The following is a 23,129-nucleotide window of genomic DNA, read 5'->3' on the forward strand; positions in this document are numbered from 1 at the left end:
CCGATGCTTCTTCCTGTGTGTGCAGCTCTTGCTAACTCTACCTCAGGCAACTCCTCCCTGCATCCTCCAGCGACAAGAAATAGCTGCAAATCACTACAGCAGGCTGACTCAAATGTCGCCCAGCAGATATCAACAAACAGCTTTGAGAACCCCTTAGCAGTCACTGTGAGTCTCACCTTCCGTCTCCTGCAGCAGCAATAAAACACTACAAATTAACTACAGCAGGCAGATTCAAAAATTGTGCAGCAGATATCACCAGAGCTTTGAGAACCGGTTAGTAGTCACTGTCAGCTTCAACTTTCCCTGTCTGCTGCAGGAGAAGCAAATCACCACAAATCACTACAGCAGGCTGACTTAAATACAGTGGTACCTCGGGTTAAGTACTTAATTTGTTCTGGAGGTCCGTTCTTAACCTGACACTGTTCTTAACCTGAGGCACCACTTTAGCTAATGGGGCCTCCTGCTGCTGCTGCACCGCTGGAGCACGATTTCTGTTCTCATCCTGAAGCAAAGTTCTTAACCTGAAACACTATTTCTGGATCAGCGGAGTCTGTAACCTGAAGCGTATGTAACCCGAGGTACCACTGTATTGCCAAGCAGATATCACCAAACAGAGCTTTAAGAAACCTCCCTGGCCACCCAGCCAGCAAGCAGGGACTTCTTCTCTCAAGGCTCTTGCTTAAAGTTGCCAGGCTGGTAGTTGGCTTAGGGAAAGCCTGCAGGTTCTGGAGCCCTTTCCTCGTAAAGACATAAACTGGGGTTAGCAAAAAGTAGACACCTTCCTTTAGCATTTGACCCTCTTCTGTCATTCCCCTCTCCATCTGCATGTGTGTACCACTTGTGGGTGTGTCTGCCTCCCCCCTGCCGTTGGTGTGTGTGGTACATTTGTTTTTGTGAAGCAGCAGCCAGCAGCAGCAAAAAGCACCCAGCTGACACTTTGTTTTTTGTAAGGGCAGCCGGCCCCTTGTTAAAACTGTACTGCTTGGGAGGGGGGTGATTGTGTTTCCCTGACTCCCTCCTCCCTCTGTTGGTGTGCCCAGCTGATGCTTTGCTTGGAGCCATGGCACTATGGCAAGGAACCTTCCTGGAGGTGCAGGGGTCTGTGCTGAGAGGCTTCTTGAGCCCTGTTTCTTTAGTTCAGTCTGCCCTGCAGTGCTTCACTTGCACGCTCTCTCAACTCTTTCCCTTCCAAGTTGCTTCCTTCCTTGCTCCGTGAAGGAGCCCCAATTCTCCTTCACTGCTTCTCTTTCTCTCTGCATGTGTGTTCCAATGTTTATTTAGCTCAATTTGCTCTGCAATGCTTTGCTTGCATGTGTTCTCTCTCTCTGTGTTAACGCTTTCCCTTCCAAATTGCTTCCTTCCTTGCTCCATGATTCTCCTTCTCCTTCTCTCTCTCTCTCTCTGTGTGATTGTGGCTTGCAAGTTGCTTCAGAATAAAAGGGGGGAAACACCCAGTGCTTGTTGTGTGTGCCTTTCTTTCAGGGCAGAAACAGCCCATGGGATGCTACCAGCCCCATGTTAACTCTGCGAGTCTTCAGCTGTCTCCTACCCAATTGCAAGCAGGAGGGAAATGTACTCTTGAGATGCTTCTTGGTTTGCAAGTTGCTTCAGATTAAAAGAAAAGGAAAATCCACCCTGCACTGCCGTTTGAGCCTCTTCTGTGTCTCCCCCAACCTCGTTATGCTCCCCATTTCTCCTATATGGCTATGCCAAGAGGGGGCATTGATGAATGCCCTCTGATGTGGTGGAAGGCACATCAGGCATCCTTCCCAGTGCTGAAGGTGCTTGCAAACAAGTTTTTGGCTACCCCAGGGTCAAGTGTGCCATTTGAAAGTGTGTTGAGCACGGCTGGCAACGTTCTTCAAATACAAAGGGCATCTCTATTGCCAGAGAACGCCAAAATGCAAATTTTCCTGGCAAAAAAATTATTTAATGATTTTTGTTCTGTAAAATTCTATCCATTCTTTCTGGTTTGGCCTGGTTCATAAAAGAAATGCAAATTTTCCTGGCAATAAAAATACAAATTTTGTTTATATTTTGTCCTGTTGAAATTTATCCATTTCATTCTTTTGATTTTGTCCTGGTTTAGAAAGGAAAATTAACAAACAATCAAATAACTGGTGTTGTGCGATGTATACATTCAACTAAGACTCAATAGTGAATTATATTTGAATATCTTAAAGTGTGACACTGAATTTGGTTTTTTTCTTGCTTAGTAATGTAATTAATTTTTAGGGAACCTTTGATATCTATGCTACTAATTACTTCTACAGCTTTAATTTTAGAGAAAATGTGCTATTATTGGTACTGTAGTACTATAATGTAACGATTGTAACAATATGTTAAAGGTAAGTGGAAATGTATCAGTTTTAGAGTTAGACCCTTAAGTAGTAGCAGTGGCCAGGACATTACCATGTTCACCTCTACATAGTTCCAGCCTTATTTCAGATATTGTGATATATTGAAATATCACAATGTTTAACTGGTGATATATTGTTATGTTGAAAACCAGGTATCGCCCAGCCCTACTTATAGGAAAGCATTGGCATTGTAGGACTGCATTTCTGCACACTGAGCCTTACGAGGAATGTGTTTTAAAACGTCTCCATGCGTTCTCCAGTGGCCGACTGGAATGTTCCACTTCACATTTATCTAAATACTTCTGAAAAGCATCTGATAAAGGACACTTTGGTGTTTCTTATTGACTTTCTTTTCTCTGTTTCTCACAAGAGTTCACTGTTAAACAAAGGCAGTCAAGGCATTTTGCTGAAGCTGGGAAAGTTCACTGGCTTTTGTGAAACATTAAACAACATTAACAGTTTTCTGACCACATTCTCTCTCATTCAATGTGCACTATGACTGCTTAAGACCAATATTCACTGCAGCAGTTTTAAAATAGTTTTTAAAGAGGTCACAGAACCCAAAACAGGGCACTTGTTAACAACCACAAGTTAATAGTACCCAAATGTTCCAAGTAATTCCTTGGTACACAGTAACCAATGAAATAAATGGGAATTATATTAATGCATCTTTCAGATCTATACAGTAACAAGTAATTTTTCAATAAATCATGAGTCAGTCAAATATGACTAGTCCACAATCCGGAACATATTTATAAACTTGTGCATTCATGGTTTTGAAGCCATGTGAAAGCCACTCTGCTGTAGTAAACTGTAAAAAAAAAAACCTGTGCAGATAACCAATGAAGCCAAGAATTGCTGTAATTGACCATTTTACTGCAGAAATGCATTGATTAAATATTAAGAGTATGGTTTATTTTCAACCATTTTATACCACCCTTTAATCATATTTTGATGGTTTGTAAGTTCCTCTAATAAAATTGCATTCGGACAAATTAAAGGTATACTCACTAACAAATGATGTCTCCCCCAGATAGCCTCTCCGCTTGAGTGTTACTTCCAGAACCCTTGACTCCTCGTCTACAACATAATATTCTTTTTCCAGAGAAATCCAAGCCCAGTTCAGACGGAAAGGTTGGCTCCTCAACTTGTTTCCTCCTAAAATTCATCGGCACAAAACAAATGTCATTGTACAGAATACATAATGCACAAGAAGCCCAATATTCTTTAAATATGCAATGTAAGAATGCTCTCATACATATCTCACACAAACATTCTTTTAGTTTTTAAGGCTTTAGGGGATTTTCAGTCAGTCATTTAATTAGTAACAATGAAAAATACACATCATTGGGTTTAACAGAAGATAATTAAAACTGCTTGTGATAATGGTTTCATAAAAGCACCATTTTTTCCTTATCTGGATCTGAGGGGTGCTTTGCTTCTTACCCATTTCCTGTGTGGCAAATCTTACAAATAAACTGGATTAATTAATTGCTAGATCCAGGAATTGGAAGCCTTCCCTACCCAACCCATAACAATAACTTTACAATGCCAGGTCTTAATTAGCTGCGAAGTGTGTGATGGGGAACAGCAATGACTTAGAAATGTTCTTTAAAATATGAGATCATACTCTTGGTGGAATAGTAGTTTGAATACTCTAAATCAAATTCTTTTTCAACCGAAAAAATTACAGAAATACCATTCAGCCAGCCAGTCTCAGCAGCAGTATACCTTTGAGATCTGTGGTGCTGTGGTTTGCTTCCTGGTGGACGCTCTGTATCACCACACTGCCCCCCCATACGTGAAAGCGGTGGGAGTGGAGCCAACTCCCTATTTAGAGGCCAAAGACTACCTTTACCGCCTTTCCTTCTCTTAGCAGCACCCACTCTCCCCACCCCACAACTCTCAGTATGACCTAGAGCCGCTTCTCAGCCATGAAGGAGGCTTTTTTGCTCACCAGTTGCTCATTCTGGCCAGTGGAGGTTTGTGCCTCCTCTCCTATCCCAGGGTGGTATACCTGGGATAAGGGGCAGGCACCTCTGCCATACTCCCCATTTCTGGTAACGGCCAGTATTTACTGTCAGGAGTTCAGCCCTACACTTGAGTAGGACCCTGGCAGACACACATGCCCGACTGGCATGTTCTCTCCCTCCTGGACAATACCAGTATAGTATTTACGTAACAAAAGGTTTAGCAGTGTTTTGTATATACTCCCCATTTCTTCAGGCAAGTTGGTTAGCTGCAGGCTTGGCCTGGGGTTCCGTTTACTCCCCAACCTAAAGGGGTTTCCCTCTGCAGGTATTCGTTGTTTAACAAACTGGCCCTTAGTTCAACCCAACCTACTGTGTCTGACGCCTTATTTGGCCTTTGGGATGCAAAGAACAAGCACTGCACGTACCCCATGAAAATACTTAAGGTTTGAATTTTTAAGGGAAGGACAAGAAATGCCCTGTATTGCACAAATCGCTGTTATCTTGGTGAAATTGCTGGTAGAAATACACTCAAATTAGCCCAGATGACAGCTGCATACCTCTTATTAAATGAGTCTCTTCACTGAGCTATTATGGTTAATAACACCTGTGACTTATACTATGGAGCCACAAGGCCTCTGTCAGCTTAATACGTTCCTCCTAAGGATGACAGATGCTGCAAGCTCTTCATGACAAGTTGTCTCCATTCCCGTGACAAGTTGTCTGCATTTTTTTTTCTCTTTCAAAAAAGAGAACTTTTGTGACCAAGATGTCTTGAGCATCCGTGAAAGGAAAGACAACTGCACTCATTTTTCAGGGCTGCCTTTCTCTCTATCCCAAAGGTCAAATGATATGAGGTCAAGGTATGGAAAGAGGGTTTTAAGAGAAAGAAATTCGATTTTACTTTTCTTTCTGAACTCTGATTAAAAGAAATCATAATCAGATATGTGAACTAATTCTTATTTATGTGTAAGGCAAATTTAGTTCTTGCTGATTCCTTCTGTGGTCAAATTCTCATGTTCAATTGGAAACGATGTTGGGCGATTAGTTTACAAAACTGTTGAGTGTACATTTTGGTAAGATAACATTTTGTAAATACAGTAGCCACTAGTAATAACACTATGTGACTATACAAATAAGATACACCATGGGAATTTTAAGGACAGCAGCTAGTTTTGGGCTAATACAAGTTGACTGACTATGTAGAAGCCTATTCTTTTCTGTTTTTCAAAGCAGAGCGCAGATGACAACATTCCACACACCTTGTGCATGTCATTCAGTATCATTTGGACAGGTTAAATAGATGACATTTCCCAACACATTTTCCCTTATACTTCCTGTCATGCTAGAAATGCCAGCTGCCATCAGTATAGTGGATCACCAGAAGAATTGCAATGCTGCCATTCTCTTTGCAGAATGGCTTTTCATCTAGAGCAGGTTTGAGGAACCTTTGACACTCCAGATGTTGATGAACTACAACTCCCATTATCTTTGGTCATTAGCCATTCTTGCTGGGGCTGACAGAAGTTCTAGTTCAGCAACATGTGGAGGGCCAAAGGTTCCCCATACCTGATCTAGTGGAAGCAATCTGTGAAAGGAGGCGAGAAGCAACTCTAGCAAACTATCCTTTCCCTGTGCAACACCCTCCATGCAACTCTGAAAGACCCCTCAGCTCCTCTGGAACACATTGCTGAGGCGGATGGGGGATCTGTTGAAGGGGTAAGTGGCAAAAATTGTCTTCTTTTCCTTTAGCAGAAGCCTGGATCAAACACCATTCAACTCACAGCACTGACTTGTCAATGAGAGGTAATATTCCTGCAAGCCATAATTTAAAGCCTATTCGTTACGTAATAATTTTCTTAATTCCTTAATTCACTCAAGTCAGCACAAAGTCTAGGGGATGAAGCTTCAATCTATTTCTCATACAGGAAGACTCCCACCTTGGAAGAGTCCTAAATAAATGAAATCTATGTATACTAGGGATTTCTGCTATTTCAAAGACAAAACAGATCAGTATAAATGGATGTAATTATGGATGCAATGATGAAACGCCACTCAGATTAAGTCACATGCCATTATTCAAAAGTTAAGAGTGGATGATAAAACTGAATTCTGACTGTCCTATCATATTTCTAATATTATATTTTTGCAGCACTGTAAAGGAGCCATTTTAAAGTTTTCAAAAAAGTACTGGATTTTATCTGGTCAAAATTTAGCTGGTGAGAAGCCCTATCATATCCATTTCAGAGATCCGATACCCTCCCTTAACTAAGATTACAACAGATGTACTATTATATATAGCTGTATATACAATAAAAGCTTTGCTCAGACATTAGGGGTCTCCTAATCCGTCACATTATTTAAAGCTGTCTTACGTTCAGTGTCACTGGGAAATGTTAATATCTTAACATATTCATTTGTAATTGTTGACAGAACACATTCCCTTTATGCACGCACTACACTGTAAAACACAAATAAGAATTATTGTTTGTTTTGATAACAGAAAACTAAGTTAATGAAAAGAGTTCACGCTTTCAAGCCTCCGTTTTATGAAGTGAGGTAATGTTTCTTTCAATAGGCCTAGAAGTTAATTGATCGAAGAGAGCCAGTGCCTGCAGCAACACAAAATCAGAAGGTGTAACAGGAGGCCGCAAACTGTATATTCCCTATTGTCTCTTGTCAGTTGCTCTGTGCTGCCACCCCACCATATTTAGACATTTATCTTTTTAAGGGTTGTACTTGGTGCCTTTCAGAAGAAGCTACAAAGCATTCATTACAAACTGATTTTGATGATGATGATGATGATGATGATAAATAATAATAATAATGCAGCCATGTTCTTTCTGATCCCTTATATTGCTTTATTTATATATCTGAACACATTTCTTGAGTCTTCTGTTTCAATTCGGCACATTCTGTCTCTTAAAACAATAATTCTTCGAACAGTGTGTTCTTTCCCATTCCAAAGTGTTTTCCTTTCCTGTTTTAAATTTCACATGGAAAACACATAGATAGCAAGTACATCCAGATCTCCACATTTCAGTTTCCCACAAGCTTTTTCAAGTTTCCATCAATGGTATTAATATTCAAAATAACGTAACAAAATAATTTTGACTTATTCCTATTAATCCTATTATTTGACATTCCTATTAATTCTATAACTACATACCAGACTTCACCAACTTAGTGCCTCTAGATGTGATGAGAGCTGCAGTCTAAGACATCTGAAAGGCACAGTATCATCTGTAAATTACATTATTTTAATTCCGCTACACACATTACCTTAATTTCATTTGTATGTCTAACACAAAACATTAAGGCTGGATGAGGGATGGACGAGAAGTTAAATTCAATATGCATTTAAAGTTGAACATATCAAACTTGCAGTTTCTGTAGCAACATGCAAACTGAAACACAGCTATCCTTTGAAATTCACACCTATCTGAATTTTGTGGTGTAGCTCTTCAACCAATGTTTACAAAAACGCATAAATTAGTGGAAAGTGTGAATAAAAATGAGGTAATAGTGGTACTTAGTGCAAAAACAGGGAGATAAAATCCCTCTGCCTGCTCTTTACACAGGATCTTTAAAGAGCAGGCAGAGGAAGTGGTGGCCTTACATTTTTTGGGCCCTGAAGCTTAAAATGTTATGGGGGCTCCTTCCCAACCAGCAACATGGGACTTGGCTAGATTGGTAAAGAAAAAGCATTTTATATGTGTTGTATATGCGATATAACACCGTGACACCAGATGGCGCTGTGGAGTCCCATCTTTCCCTACCAAATTTCCCTGTTTGAGTTTGCAACACGTTTAAATGAATCGCTTCTTTGATGTGCCTAGATTCAGCCAAGATTTGTTAGCTTCTTCAATTGGATTATTCTACAACACATCACCTCTTTTCCTATCTTGCGCTGCAGCATCCTCCTCGCAGCATTTATTGTGCTATCACTGGATTGGGCACCAATTTCCTTTTGGGGCAAAGTAGGTGTTGAACCGTTCTGCCTTCTCTTTGCCATCCACTTGTGGCCCCACTGCTAAGACATACAGCTATGCAACCAGCAACATTGACATTTGTCATGACCCTAACAGGTTACACTCTACCATCCAGATTCATGAGAATGGGGAGCCTGCGGCCCTTCCATTATTCCAGGACTACAACTCCCCTGATCGCTGCCTTGCAGGCTGCAACTGATAGGATCTGGAGTCCAACAACTTCTGAAGGACCAATAGTATCCCAATAAAGGTCAGGTCTTTACAAAGGTCAGGTCTGCCATTTTCTCCAGAGAGCCTTCCTTTTTCATGACCATTTTCAACAGGAGAAAAATACAAAACATGTCAAGATACGAAAGATAATCATATTTATCACCTGCTTCTATTGTGAAATGCCAGGCATGAACAGCCAGGAAGGGGGCTGAACTATGTGCTTCACCAGGCACATTCAATACAGAAATAACATCAAGTTCAAGAGAAGTGTGTGTAAAAGTCACCAGGTAAGATAAATATACAAGTTGCAGCAAATGTGAATTGAGTAGTTCAAGAGACGAGACATCCAAAAACACCACAGAAGAAGAAATAAGACCTCATTTACATGCACTCAAAGCCATGTCCTTGCGATGCAAGCCCTCCCCATTATGGGTGTTGCATGAATGATGCAACCACACCATCAGGGCCAATTTCCTGCTAATTTTGCCTTCCCTCTCACCCACACAACAGATAATCCAGAAATGCCCCATTACATAGCAAAGTTAGTGTACAAAGTCACTCCCGTGGCCCATCTAATTCAGTACTGCCTACCCTGACGGCCATGTTGGCACACCAGGGTAGGTCAGTCTGAGAGCAGTGACCTCACTAGTGCCAAGTGTAGTGTAGCAAAAACCACCCAATTGTGTTAAACAGCTCAGAAACAGGTGGATTAGACAAATTAATAAACATGTCTATCAACAGTGAAACGTCACGATTGATATGTTATCTCTAGGTTCGAAGGCGGTATGGCTCTGATCTATCAGTTGCTAGGTAACAAAACGCCAGAGAGGATACTGGGCTCATTTCCTGCAATTCGGCTTCCTACTTATCTGGCCACTCTGTAAAACAGGATGCTGGACTAGATGGGTCTTCCATCCAAACTAACAATTGTTGCGTTTAAGGCAAGTGATGCATGACACAGGTTTATCACTACAGAGCCCCATGTGCTAACAGCCAGCAACTAACTGGCATTCTAGCAGGATGGACTTGCCCCATTTTGTATCATTGGATACTGCTGTACATTAGTGAAAACACACACACCATAAAAAATAAATAAATGAAAAGTTACTCTATGCATCTTTAGGAATATGGCACTGACTTGGCACCCAGCAAAAACATTCATTTTCTCTCAGGCCTTTGGCTATTTAAACAATCTATGGACTTTTAAATTGTGTGGGGAGGGATACTGTTTTTGTTTGCTGCTATGGTATTTATTTTTGTTTTTATATTGTAAACCACCCTGTGATTCTTGGATGAAGGGTGGTATAGAAATTTAATAAATAAACAACAACAAAACAACAAAAGATCTTTTCGTGAAAAACCTATGTAAAATTGATGATTTGATAATTAAAATATCAAAATCTTCAATGCCTTCCCACCCAACACAATTCAAATAGAATTAGCAATTGTTATATACGCATTGCTGTCATTATCAATTATACTTCAGGGCTTTTAGACACCCATCACTATACTTGCAAAATCTCTGTCCAATTATATACATACGGATCTATAAAGTCACAAGACTGCTAGCCTAGAATGTGAAAAAACACCGATCCTATTAGTGTGTGTGTGTGTGTGTGTGTGTACACACACACACACACACACATGCACAAGTGCCCTGAAGAGTGTGCTTGAAAAAATATGATAAATGCACTTTGTGGGTGCCAGCATAGTGTATTCAAGTGAAATGAATACAGGATGTAAAAATAAACCTGCTATAAGAATAGATAGCTATTCATAAGACTCTAAAGTTCCTGCCAGTATTCTGGAAGAGTTCCAAGAGCTGTGACAGAAATATAAGTTTCTCTACATGCCAGAGAATCATTTGCTAGATAGTATTCCACTCAATGTGGAGACAGGGAAAGAACAGACAAGGAAATACAGGTTTTTTGGGCTTTCCTTTGACTCTTATGCCTAATTGGCATCTGCCGGTAACACTGCCACAAAGTCCAACACTAATTGTTATTCTGGCAAAAGCTGCTGGCAGGACAACAGATCCCGTCTCTGATTGCTTCCTGTGCTCCAACAAATCCTCTAGGTCTCATTACACATGGGCTGCTTTGAACAACAGAACACACCATTTTGCCAATTACTTAGTTCATCATTTTGCCATTCTTATATGATCGACATGTAAGATTAAATTTGCAACTGTGCTTACAGGTTTACAGTATTACAGATGGCAAATAATACACTGTATTCATTCATATATATGTGTGTGTATGTGTGTTTTGCTAACTGCTGAAAGCACCTTTGTTTCAATGAATGTTGGTACCCTACTTTTCCTTCCGAAATAACCTCAAGGCGATTAATAACAACATATAGAAATAAATGAAACAATGAGGGAAACAACAATAAGAAAAAAGAAGCTCAACAGTAAAAATGTTGTAATAATCTGAGGATAAAAGTTCAATAATACCCAAGGTGAGGGGAGGAGGGGCAGAAAAATAAAATATATTAAAGAATTCCCACCGTGCTTCACTCCAGCGTTTTCTCTCACCTGCACCATCTACTTTCCTTAAGCATTTCATGCCCCCAAATTTATTATGGAAGACATTTGGTATATTTGTGTTCCACATATTATCCCCAAGGATCAGTGTTCTTCCCTCACACCAGCCCCAGCCCCTGTGAAGGTTCACCTTCTTCAGGTGTGAAGCTGAGCTAGGAAGAATGGGCAGTGAGGCAGCATAATTTCTACTGCCTTCCAACTTGTGGAAAGCGATATGCTGAAGCATTGTTGTTTGCAGATGCTCCCCACACATTTTTGTACCCTGATGTTGCAGGTGTCTAAAATGCAGGGTAACCCTCCACGGATATAAAAGGCTCTGCACTTCAGACGGTCATCTTCCATGGCTTGAAAGGCAATTAAAAGTGCAGCGAGGGGCACTGTACTTCATGGCCACTGCGGGGCCCCCCATGAGCTTAGCATTGGAAGAGGACGCCCCTAAGCACACGATAGCTCAGCTATTAGAGCCTGGTGCTGTTAATGCCAAGGTTGCAGGTTTGATCCCCATATGAGACAGCTGCATACTCCTGCATTGCAGGGGGTGAAACTACATGATCCTCAGGGTCCTTTACAACTCTGCAATTCTATGATTCTATACAAGTTTTGAGACCTACAGTCTATCCACCCATGGATTTGTCACTGACAGTGATATAGCCAGAGGCTTCCAGATGTTTTTAAATACTATAGTTGTTAAAAGTGTTCCAGGAATGATTACAGTCAACTGGTACTGATCAAAACCTAGTCAACTGGGATTGAACAAACGCAAATATGGAGTTCAAAGAAATCTTCCTTTTAAAAAGTATCTCACTCTGTTTGGCCCATTGTTATATTGCCTATGTAAAGGTAGCTACAAATCCATGATTAAACAGTCTTTCTCTTCAGCCTCCCTGCTACCACTCAGGTGTAAGGCAGCAAGACATTAAACAAAACTGCAGCACTTTCACAAGCATGCATACATGGGTGCAGTAAAAACTGTAACACAGAAATATAATCTAGAGCTACGTATGGGGGTAAATGCTTAGTTCAAACAGAGGAACATTTTTAAAAAGTTAATATGGATTAACTGGGATGGCAAACATCCATGAAAACTAAGAATTGCTATTTTTCTCAGCTATCTTCCAAATGTATTAAGTAATCTAGTATTTCCTTCCTGCTAGTTCTTGAATATAGAGTGGAAATTAAGGGTGAATTAAGCGATTTATCCGATTAGCTATTGCATTACATTTTAACTCAACTGCTACGGAAACAAATAACCTTCCTACTACAATTTTCTATAGGAACAAACTCCAGACAGCCTCTCTTACATTACTAGCTGACGTTAATAGGGCCATCATTCCACCCATTTGCAGTGCAAGACTCTTTATTGCAATAGCCACAACACAGGTCTGGGGAAACCTTGGCCCTCCAGATGTTACAAGTTCCATCATTCCTGATTGCAAGCTATGATGGCCAGGGCTCATGGGAGTTGGAGGATAACAGCATCTCGAGGGCTTTTCGTTTCCCATCTCTGCTGTGAACACAGTTACCGATCCCTCTGGAAAAATTCCATCATTGTAAAAATCAGAGTTTAGCCTAGATTGCAAGCATGACTTGCCTATATAGATCTTTCATTGATTTCAATTCAGGGTGAGTTTATACAAAATTTACCCTAAACTAAAAATAAGCCAATAGTGCTATAGCATTTAGTGCACAAGGACAACTGTCAGAAGCATGTCGTGTTCACTATTTAGGATGCAACCCCAAATATAATACATTTTTGTATGCTATTTTCATGAATGCATTATTTTTATGCACACTCTCCCGTAACATGTATTTTCGTAAAGATTTTTCAGTTGGAGAACTACGGAGCAAATTTCAGATAAGTGAAAATTTCGAGGGATGGTTGTGTGCTGGTTTTCATATTGTTTCAGAAACAGCAAATTTGATATATCTGGCTTAAAATGTGAATGAAATTTAATTTCTCCCTCATCCCTACCCAGGAGCACACCCTGTTTTGCCTTAGGAGCAGCTCCACCTGATTCCAAAGCACCAGCTGTGAAAATGAAAACTAACACCCATCACAGAAGTAATACCAAGCTCCCTACCTCAGCTATGAGGAAGGTGAAAACTCATGCCATGCCTAGGCAATATAAGGGTGCAGTTAAATTACTTTTCAGTTCCTTTAACTGGCAGCCAACCCAAGATATTGCAGTCTCCAATGAACACAGCTAGATCAAGAAGGGCTTTCCAAGTTGAAGGTGGTAGAGTGGGTAAAGTTAGGTAACAGTAAAGGACCCCTGGACAGCTAAGTCAAGTCAAAGGCGACTCTGGGGTTGTGGTGCTCATCTTGCTTTCAGGCCAAGGATGCTGGCGTTTGTCCACAGACAGCTTTCCTGGTCATGTGGCCAGCATCCTGGTCATGTGGCTTCTAGCGCAACGGAGCACCGTGATGGGAACCAGAGCGCATGGAAATGCCATTTACCTTCCCGCTGCAGCGTTACCCTATTTATCTACTTGCACTGGCATGCTTTCAAACTGCTAGGTTGGCAGGAGCAGGGACAGCGCTGTGATTTAAACCACTGAGCCCCTTGGGCTTGCCAATCGGAAGGTCGGTGGTTCAAATCCATGCAATAGGGTGAGTTCCCATTGCTCCATCCCAGCTCCTGCCAACCTAGAAGTTTGAAAGCATGCCAGTTCAAGTAGACAAATAGGTACAGCTTTGGTAGGGTGGATGGGTCATTAGACCAAGAACTGACTGACTGAAGCACAATTTAAATACATTTGGAAATAAGCAGTCTCCACTCCCTCAAGCCCACCCCTAGTCCAGGCAGATCAACAACCCCCCCAAAAAACTGACACAGACGCTGGCCAAATCTGCAGAGTGAGACACCACTGGACCAGCTGCCTCCTCCATCCAACACTGAGCACAATCTCCAGTGCGTCCTCAAGTGTGGGGATATTTGCTTCTCATTTTATCCTTTAGATCATTTACCCAAAGGTTAGTAACTCCAAGTTTCTTAGCTTCAAAAACCAAAATTGTATTTTAAAGAAAAGAGCTGGTACAACAATGCTTAATGTGATTACTTACGCATTAATAAAGTTTAGCCACTTAAGTATTTTAAAATAATCACAGACAGATAGGTAAGATAGGTATAATTGCGTAGACATCATGACATGTAAAATATTTCTCTACTTATTCCTTTAATAGTTGCACAGTGCCTAAAAATATTCATAAAGGATTAAGACACAGTATATCACCTAGTCACTAACAATTTTCTCATGTAATTATACATTTCAAGCTGACAACCCATTCCTCAAAACAGAAGTGATGCAAGCATCTCGCAACTAATTCCATTTTAAGGGGGCAGGCTGAGTCTGGCAAGGCCCACTTTATGATTGAGTGGTAGTGCGAGATAAAACTATAAATTTGATGGATTTATTCAGCAACTGAATACTCATTTTCGCAGAGCTTTGCATCTCCATTTTGCGAAGGTGCCAGGTTTACTCCAAGTCCTCTAGCTCCTAATTCAAATAGCTCCATCAGGCGGAAGAGCTAAGACCATAAAGAAACCAGCTAATTTTTCCAGTCAGGTGCAGGTACCAGAAATGAAACACAGAATATTAGAAAGGAAACCCTGTCACTCCCTGATCACCACCACTAGGGGAGGAACCTCAGGCCCCAGGGCCAAAAGTGCCCCCAACCTCCCTATGTGGCCCTTGGGACCATACCAAGCCATACCCCTGCCTCAACATCACTCCAATTCCCTAGGCCTGAATGCCTTCCTTTGTCCCCCACCACAAGTGCTTTTGCCTGAACTGGATGTGCTCTTGATGCTTCCTGCTTGCTTGACTGGAGGATAGAGAGGGTGTGTGGGCGTGTGCAAAACCTAGCCTACTGTACAAATGTAAACTTCATGTTTGTTGCTTGGCCCTTTTGCCGCCAACCCCACCCACCGCTGACTTGTAACCCCCAAACGTTTGCCTAGAGGGGAATGTTGCCTGCAGGCTGAGAAAGATTGTCTACCCCAAGCTGCAGTTATATCTGGACACCTCTGCCTCCAGCTGGTTCAAAGAGATATCTGTCCAGGAAAAATACTTTGAACCTGGATGTCCACATTCTAAACTCTGTAGGATATTATAAAAACCATGGGCAAGACTTAATGCAACATTTTTTTTAAAAAGAGGGTGCGTTTCCTTGATATTCAGCTGAAAGAACCAAAAATTATTATATAATTAAAGGTAAAGGTAAAGGGACCCCTGACCATTAGGTCCAGTCGTGACCAACTCTGGGGTTGCGGTGATCATCTTACTTTACTGGCCAAGGGAGCCGGCATACAGCTTCCGGGTCATGTGGCCAGCATGACTAAGCCGCTTCTGGCGAACCAGAGCAGCGCACGGAAACGCCATTGACCTTCCCGCCAGAGCGGTACCTATTTATCTACTTGCACTTTGATGTGCTTTCGAACTGCTAGGTTGGCAGGAGCAGGAACTGAACAACGGGAGCTCACCCCATCGCGGGGATTCGAACCACCGACCTTCTGATCAGCAAGTCCTAGGCTCTTTGGTTTAACCCACAGCACCACCCGCATCCCCGTTATATAATTAGACGATGCAAAAGATATGGTGCTCTAATCAAATCACAACAACTGTGATGAAGTCCATGCTGTATGAGAAAGCGTATGAATTTCCCAAAACATAATGTCAGCTTTTAATACTTACATTTATTTATTTACTTATATAGACATTTAGATGCTGCATTTCAAAAAGAAGAGTTCTCAGCTTGCCTACATATGAACTTCCTTTGATTCAGCCCTGTTTCTCATCTATTCATGGGTGGTCATCAGTGTAGTGGTCTCCTTATAAACTCTGAGGTCCTCATAACCTTTACTGTAATTTTAGTGAAAGCACAGAAATTGATTTGACATATTGCTTAAAACACTAATGACCTCTGAGGAAGCTGAAACGTGTTAATTAGGGAGAAGCAGCAATAGCATTTCAGTCAGATATTTAAGCTTTGCTTCCAAATGTAACAAATTGCTAGAAATGTAGCTTTTGTTTGCTTTGTCATGGACACATACAGGCAAACATTGCAGTAAGAACTACAAATAGTTAAATGGCAGGTGTCAAATGGTTGTGTCTAGAAAGCAATCAAAACAGTGCCATTAGAAGCAAAGGCAAACACCAATCTACATTCTCAGGCTGCTTAGCTTTACAGGATGACCAAGAATATTAATGTCCAGAAAGACTGATCCTAAATTCAGCTGTTCAGATTATATTTAATATATTACAGAAGCACACACCATGCAGAACTTTTACCCCCAAACTGAGGATAACAATTAGGAAAGCAGACTGCTATAAACTGAGGTTGAGATTCCTACTGACACGCACCAACTCAGCAGCATATTGAAATCAATGAGACTGACACATGCAATTAAGTCTTGTTAATTTCAATATGTGTCTGAGTAGGTATGTGAAGGACTAAAAAAAATTATTATTTGTCACATTTAAAAATTAGGCAATAAATTAGATGTATGCAAGAAAAGGTGTACTGGGAGAGTACTTTTCAAGTCCGCTACAGTCAACCTATTTGCTATACTGAAATCGTGTCTTTATTAACAGTATTCTCTCAGTTTTTAAAAAAAACTGCTGTAACTGGACAAGGCGGAAAACTCCTCACTCTAAAACAAAACAAACACATTTTCACATTTATCTCCAAAAGAACTGACACTACTTCAAAGGGATGCTTGCAACCAAGTATCTGCTTAAGGAACATTTTCAAAAATATATTCAGCGCTAACAACTTACATAGCAAAGCCCCTCTCAATCAGGGATGAAAGATGAAGATGCAGAAAGGATAAAAGGTTGTTTGTCCTGCTTGCAGTCTATTGATTAACTCAGGCACTCTGAGAAAGGGGCTTAGTGACTGATCCCAACTAGCTAAGAAATCAAAGATTTAACACCATTCACTATGTACAATGGAAAAACTGTAAGGGGGAGAGGGTGTTTTTCTAACTGCAATATTTAAATAGCACTAATTGAAAAGCTAATGTTCAGCCAATTCTTTATTAAAAAACCATTAGTTGTACTCATTAGCATATTATGTTCAGTCATTAAATGTCCTATATTTAAATGTAATTTTCATTAAGGACTTTAATGTATTTAACTGTATGAGTATATCATTCTTCCTGTATAAGAGATCCGAACTAAGGCACCAATGCCCACAGCCCCAGAAGCATCTTTTGTAAACCACTTTGAGCAGTTTTTTTTAAAAACAAACAAACTATGAAGTGATGTATAAATTTTATGAAATAAATAATAAATAAATGCAGCAGAGAAAATGCAGTTACGTAACTAGCACATATGAAAATGCTTTGTGAAATTGTAAATGTGCTGTTGCAGACAAATATCTTCTACGTAAAATGCCAAAATATGGGAATACTTTAAGCATTTGAGGGAAAGTCTTCTTATTGCAATATTTCAAACACAGGCTGAATTGGGACCCAATGCTAAACTTATGCCAGCAGGTACGTCAGGTTTGGTCCTTCCTGGATAAGGATAGCTTGGCTACAGTGGCCCACGCACTGATACCCTCATGATAGGATTACTGCAATGTGTTCTGTATGGGGGTTGCCCTTACATTTGGTCCTGAAGCTGTAGCTAGTGCAGAATGTGGCAGCATGGGTTGTGGCCAGGATTGCTAGCAGGCCAAATTTATGGTGTTATACCAAGTGTATGAAGTCCTAAACAACTCTGAACAATATCTGAGACATCATCGTACCCAATTTATACCTGCCTGTTCATTGCTATCATGTATGGGGGCACGTCTTTTGGATCTGCATGTGCCAGAGGTTCATTCCATGGCTACTGCCACGTGGAACACACTACCCATGGAAGTTATTATATAAACCCCAGCACTGTACACATTTTCCTGGATTCTTCACATCAGATCCTTTACTTGTAGGACTAATTGCACCACTGTTTACATCAGTTTACAATGATGTTGCAGCAGCTTCATTTTTTAAAAAAAATCACTCCAGGGATGATTCTGACTAATTTTTGCTGGTCGGCAAACTTGACAACTGAGACTATGGATATTATTTTGAAAAGTCAGGCATAGGCATTATGCTTGTTAACTAGTATTCCTTGCAAAGTATTATATTTCTTAAACACGGCTGGAGGTATATAATGAAGGGGGATTATACTTTTTTTGTTTATACTGTTGTGCCAGCCTCCAGGACTTCTTCCCTTATAAGGCAGAGTTTCTACAGTCTGATCCTACATTGGAAACTATTTTCATTGTTTAAGATACATTTATTTCAACACACTTCACAGCTTTATAAAGCAAGTAAAACAGATAGATATATCAAAATGCTTAACTGCATAGATTCTTTTTCCGAGACGAGAAGATCACCACAGGTGGTTTTCCTTCCCCTAATATGTATGCTGAACAGCAGCATAAAAACCTAATTTCTACAATATCCTGTTAATTGAGAGAGGTAATACAGCAATAGCAAGTCTAATCTGTACACAAGGGGAAAAAACACCTTACTATTAGATTTTAGTGCAGCCTTTCCAATTCATGCTAGTGCTCAGGATGCCAAACATCAATATAAGCAAATTTTAAAACACAGACTATATCTTGAATATTATTTATATCCTGCTTTCACTCTGAAAGAAGATCAGAAGCATACACTATAAACAATTTTAAAAAGCAACAGATAAAAAACCAGAAGCAAGTTAGACATAATGTCCAGCCTCTCTGACTGCAATATTTTAAACTGCAATAAATAGAGACTGTAATATTTTAAGATACTCCCACTGGATATACATACTTCTAACCAGAACTGCATATTATTTTCCAACTGTTAATAGTGACATTACTGCATACTTTGGGTAACAAGAAACCATAGCTAAGGCCAGGCTTCCTGAACCTCAGCCCTCCAGATGTTTTGAGACTACAATTCCCAGCAACCCTGACCACTGGTCCTGCTAGCTAGGTGTTAAGTTGTGGGTGAACATATCAGACGACACAGCAATTCTTCAAACAGCTCTTGTTTATTCACAGGCCAGAACAGAACTGAACTGAAGGGTTCAGCCAGCCTGCTTACATAGAGCTCCACTAGAACGCAACAGTAACCATTTTCTGTAACTATCCAATCACTGACGTCACTTTCGATCCCTTATTTGCATATGTGGACCTGAACTATCTACAGTATCCCCCTGCTGGCCCAGGGTGAGAACTTGAGTACATAACACCAGGGATCATGGGAGTTGTAGGCCAAAAACATCTGGGGGGCCGAGGTTGAGGAAGCCTGGCTAAAGCTATAGTCCTTGGTTTGGAGTATTCCATGTGCACCAAGTGGCCTAACTTCCCAGGGAAATCAATTTGATATGTATTTCTTTTATTACATTAGTTACTACAGTTATAGCCCACGATGTGCCTATCTATCCACTTGCAAAACACACACAACAGTTGGTTGCACGAGTACGAACAACATCTTCTCTTGCACAGTAAAGATAGCATTAGTTGGCTAAATTCAGAACTGCATTCCTTGTGTTAACCAAGTAACAGTGCAATCCAATACATGCCATACTCAGAAGCAAATCTCAATAGGGCTTACTCTGAGGCAAGTGAGTATAGGACTGCAGCCTAAATACTTGTGTTTGTCAGTTGCATGCTGTTACAGGAGGACTGAATATGTTTTTTCTTTCAGTCCATTTTGTTCCAATTGGCTCAGGTTCAATGTTTTTCCACTGGTAGAGACAAAGCGCAGACAAGGGTCATTTGCACTGTCACAGCTTTGTCTATTGCTTACTATATTGGCTTCATTCAAAAAAGGAAGATCCTTTGAGCTGTAAGACTGCCAAGGATGCAAATGTACCCAGCAGAAGTATGGCTCAGAGAATTATTACTCAAACAAGAGAACTCTTATTCCTTGAAATCCAATACAAGAAAATCTCAATGAAGCAATATCTCAAAGTAATATAATCTGGACAGGAGTTCCCCCTCCTACTCCCATTTTATGCATTTGTCTATTTCAGGCATCCCCAAACTCGGCCCTCCAGATGTTTTGGGACTACAATTTCCATCATCCCTGACCACTGGTCCTGTTAGCTAGGGATGGTGGGAGTTGTAGTCCCAAAACATCTGGAGGGGAGTTTGGGGATGCCTGGTCTATTTTAGTAGATTTGTATTCCAAAACTTCAAAAGCTCCCATTATATTAACAAACTGAATGAGCAAATAACATTTCTGCATCCCGCTATTAGTCAGGATATAAAGAGAAATATGGTGTGCGGGGTGGGGAAACCAAATGCGCTATTCTTAAATTACAGGTGTTTGCCTTCTAAAATAAACAACAGAAACAACAGCATAAAGATTGAAGAGAGTGCATCTACTCCAACACTTGCCACAAAGAGCAATCATCTGCATATTAATTACCATACACTCTTAGTGCCCAGAATTCCACCCAGGGTAATTCCAGAGTTCAGAACTGTAACTAGTACAGTCCTACTTGAGATTGTAGCTCTATCCACCTGGTCATTCACTCACACAATTACAGACCACATGGAGAGGTTAGTGGTCAGTGAAAAGCAAACTTAGCCACATGCCCAGGTTTAGATGCTAAGCCCAAACTTATCTTATCTCAGAAGCAAAAAATGGATTGAGGAGGAACAAAGGGGTTGCACGTTCCTCTGTGGAAGCCCATATGTTTGCACAAACACAGTAAGCCATAGTTTACCGAGTCGTGTAAACAAGGCAAATCTTTAACACTTATGCACTATATAAACACTAAAAATTATTATTCATTATAAATTACTGGATTAAAGAGCCTCTGCCTTACTCATCCTACATCTGCACCATTATAACACCTGCTACACAAGCCATTACTAAAAAGCTGCTGTCTAGGAGTGTGGGAGAAGCCCTCTCCAGCCCAGGAGATAACAATTTATGATAGAAGACAAATACAGGCAGCTGACTCTAGCATGAAGCAGCTCTGAAGTGACAACCCAGACCAGTAAAAAATCTAAAGGTTTATTTAAAATAAGGCAAGCTTCTCAGTTACACAAACAGCTGAGAATATAAAACCAATAAAAGTTCATGTCTAAATTCTAATTACCCATTAATACATACAAAAGAAGCAGGCTTAGAAGACATTCTTGGAACCCCCAACAGGATTCAAAACTAACCTTTCGGAGGAGCATGACATACTTATGTTAGGAGGAATAGCTGAACTAATAGGGTCTTTTTGCCAAACTGTAAAAGTCTGGTGGCCAGCCAACCCAATCACAACTTGGACACCAAGAACCTAACTAACAGCACCTGGGCTTTGCTGATTAATCAAATCAGCACCAGGTTAATTGCACCTGGCCAAAGTAAATCCTTGACAGCTACTGCTTCTAGTCTACCTGGGATCTTGGGCTTCACTGAATGAAACTTCTCAAACTTCTCTGTTCTGCAATGTTCCTGTTCCTAAATTAACCATGCATCAGAATTATACACCTGTGCAGTGCTGAAATATGGGGTGATTTGTTACATTCTCTGGAGTAGGAAAAGAATGTGCATAAAGACAACATCTACTAGCCACCCATAAAGGATCATGAACGCTTGCATCTAGCATTGATATGTTCACACTCATGTCACATTCGTTCCTCTAGCTTTCAAAACCAGTGCCACATATTATCACCTTCTACTGACTTCAGTATCACCTTATCACTTATATTCACAGGCCTCAAACCCATTAAGGGATTTCTGCTAAACACATATGATTTCGTTCCAGACAATCCCAGCTGCTAGCCACTCAAACCTGGTACTTGGAACCCTGGAATACTGTGTCATATGACATTAATCAATGCTAGAGCCAAACAATTTAACTACCTATGTCCCTGGTACACTTTCACTAGGTTCACATATGTATAATTGAGAATATAATCTGATTTAACAACATTTTGCATATATACCTATCATTTTAAATTACATATCTATTAATACCTCTGGGCTGACTTTCAGACACATTAGTAAACAACATACATTTTCTTAATTATCTTCTTCTGAAGGGTTATTCAGTTCTTTACATCTCAGCTACATGTTCAGAAAGCTGCCATGAAAATTGACAGCTAAAGCATACATTTAAGTTTATGGAGCAGGTATCATATTTTGTTCTGTCTCTGTACAACATCCGGCGGAATGCAATCTCCATCCAGATGCATTGTAAATTGTGACACAATAATAACACCTTTGCCTGTGGATGTAAACAGCCATAAAACTAGAGATAAAGAAGGTCACTCTACTTGCACAAGGAACATAAGTGTATTACAACTTGTTAGTTTACTTTTGAGCTTTAGGAATATAATACTAGATGATGTGATAAAGCCAGCTGTCTGTACGCTCCAAAACTATCAAGATCTAGTATATAAGTTAGCCTGAATAATGGGCATTTTTGAAACTTGGAATCTTATTACAAATTTCTTACGAAACAACACAATCCTGTGCATTTTTATGTGGAAATGTCCCTACCAATTTGCTCTGTGGAAAGTGTTTTCACACAATTGCAGCCTAAATTATCAAAGGAACCGTCTGATTTGCAAGAGTAGTAATTATAGTCTATTATTTTCTTTATCATTTATCATTTAAATAGCCAGCAATTGTAGATATGTGTCTAGCAGAAGTATTTGCTTTTTAGAATGCCAATTTAAGGTTGCAATTTTATAAAATTTTATGGAAGTCTGGGAGCAAAATGAAGGCACAAAAGTAATCACATAGACTGCCTACATGCTCCATTACTGTTCCAACCAACAGTGAGCTTTGAGTTACTACTAAAGTATATGCTCTAACATGTTCCATATTTTCCACACTGTTTTTGAATTCCTCCCTTCCCCCTTTTAATTCTTCTTTTCTAGTGTTAAAGGGCATGCATTTAGCAGGTTTCTGTTTGATTTATTCTTTAAGAACATATACCTTGAGAGCACTATATAAATATTTAGCAATCACACAGCCTAGGACTTCAGAGCATTTTCCCTGCATAGGCAGAACAAAGAATGCAGGTAAATTTATGGTGCAATGAAACAGGCATTGGT

At 40.3% G+C, this 23,129-nt stretch overlaps 1 protein-coding gene across 2 annotated transcripts in view; it reads right to left on the reverse strand.

The window, feature by feature from the left end:
• FREM3 (FRAS1 related extracellular matrix 3) overlaps nt 1-23,129 on the reverse strand; it is an 87,558-nt gene that overhangs the window by 54,413 nt on the left and 10,016 nt on the right. For both annotated transcript variants that reach the window (XM_082237530.1, XM_082237531.1), the window contains exon 3: nt 3,372-3,518. In XM_082237530.1, the coding sequence (XP_082093656.1) occupies nt 3,372-3,518 (147 nt within the window). The remainder of the gene's footprint in view (nt 1-3,371; nt 3,519-23,129) is intronic.

This window comes from Podarcis vaucheri (genome assembly GCF_965113315.1).
Source record: "Podarcis vaucheri genome assembly, chromosome: 9".
In the NCBI taxonomy this organism is placed as follows: domain Eukaryota; kingdom Metazoa; phylum Chordata; class Lepidosauria; order Squamata; family Lacertidae; genus Podarcis; species Podarcis vaucheri.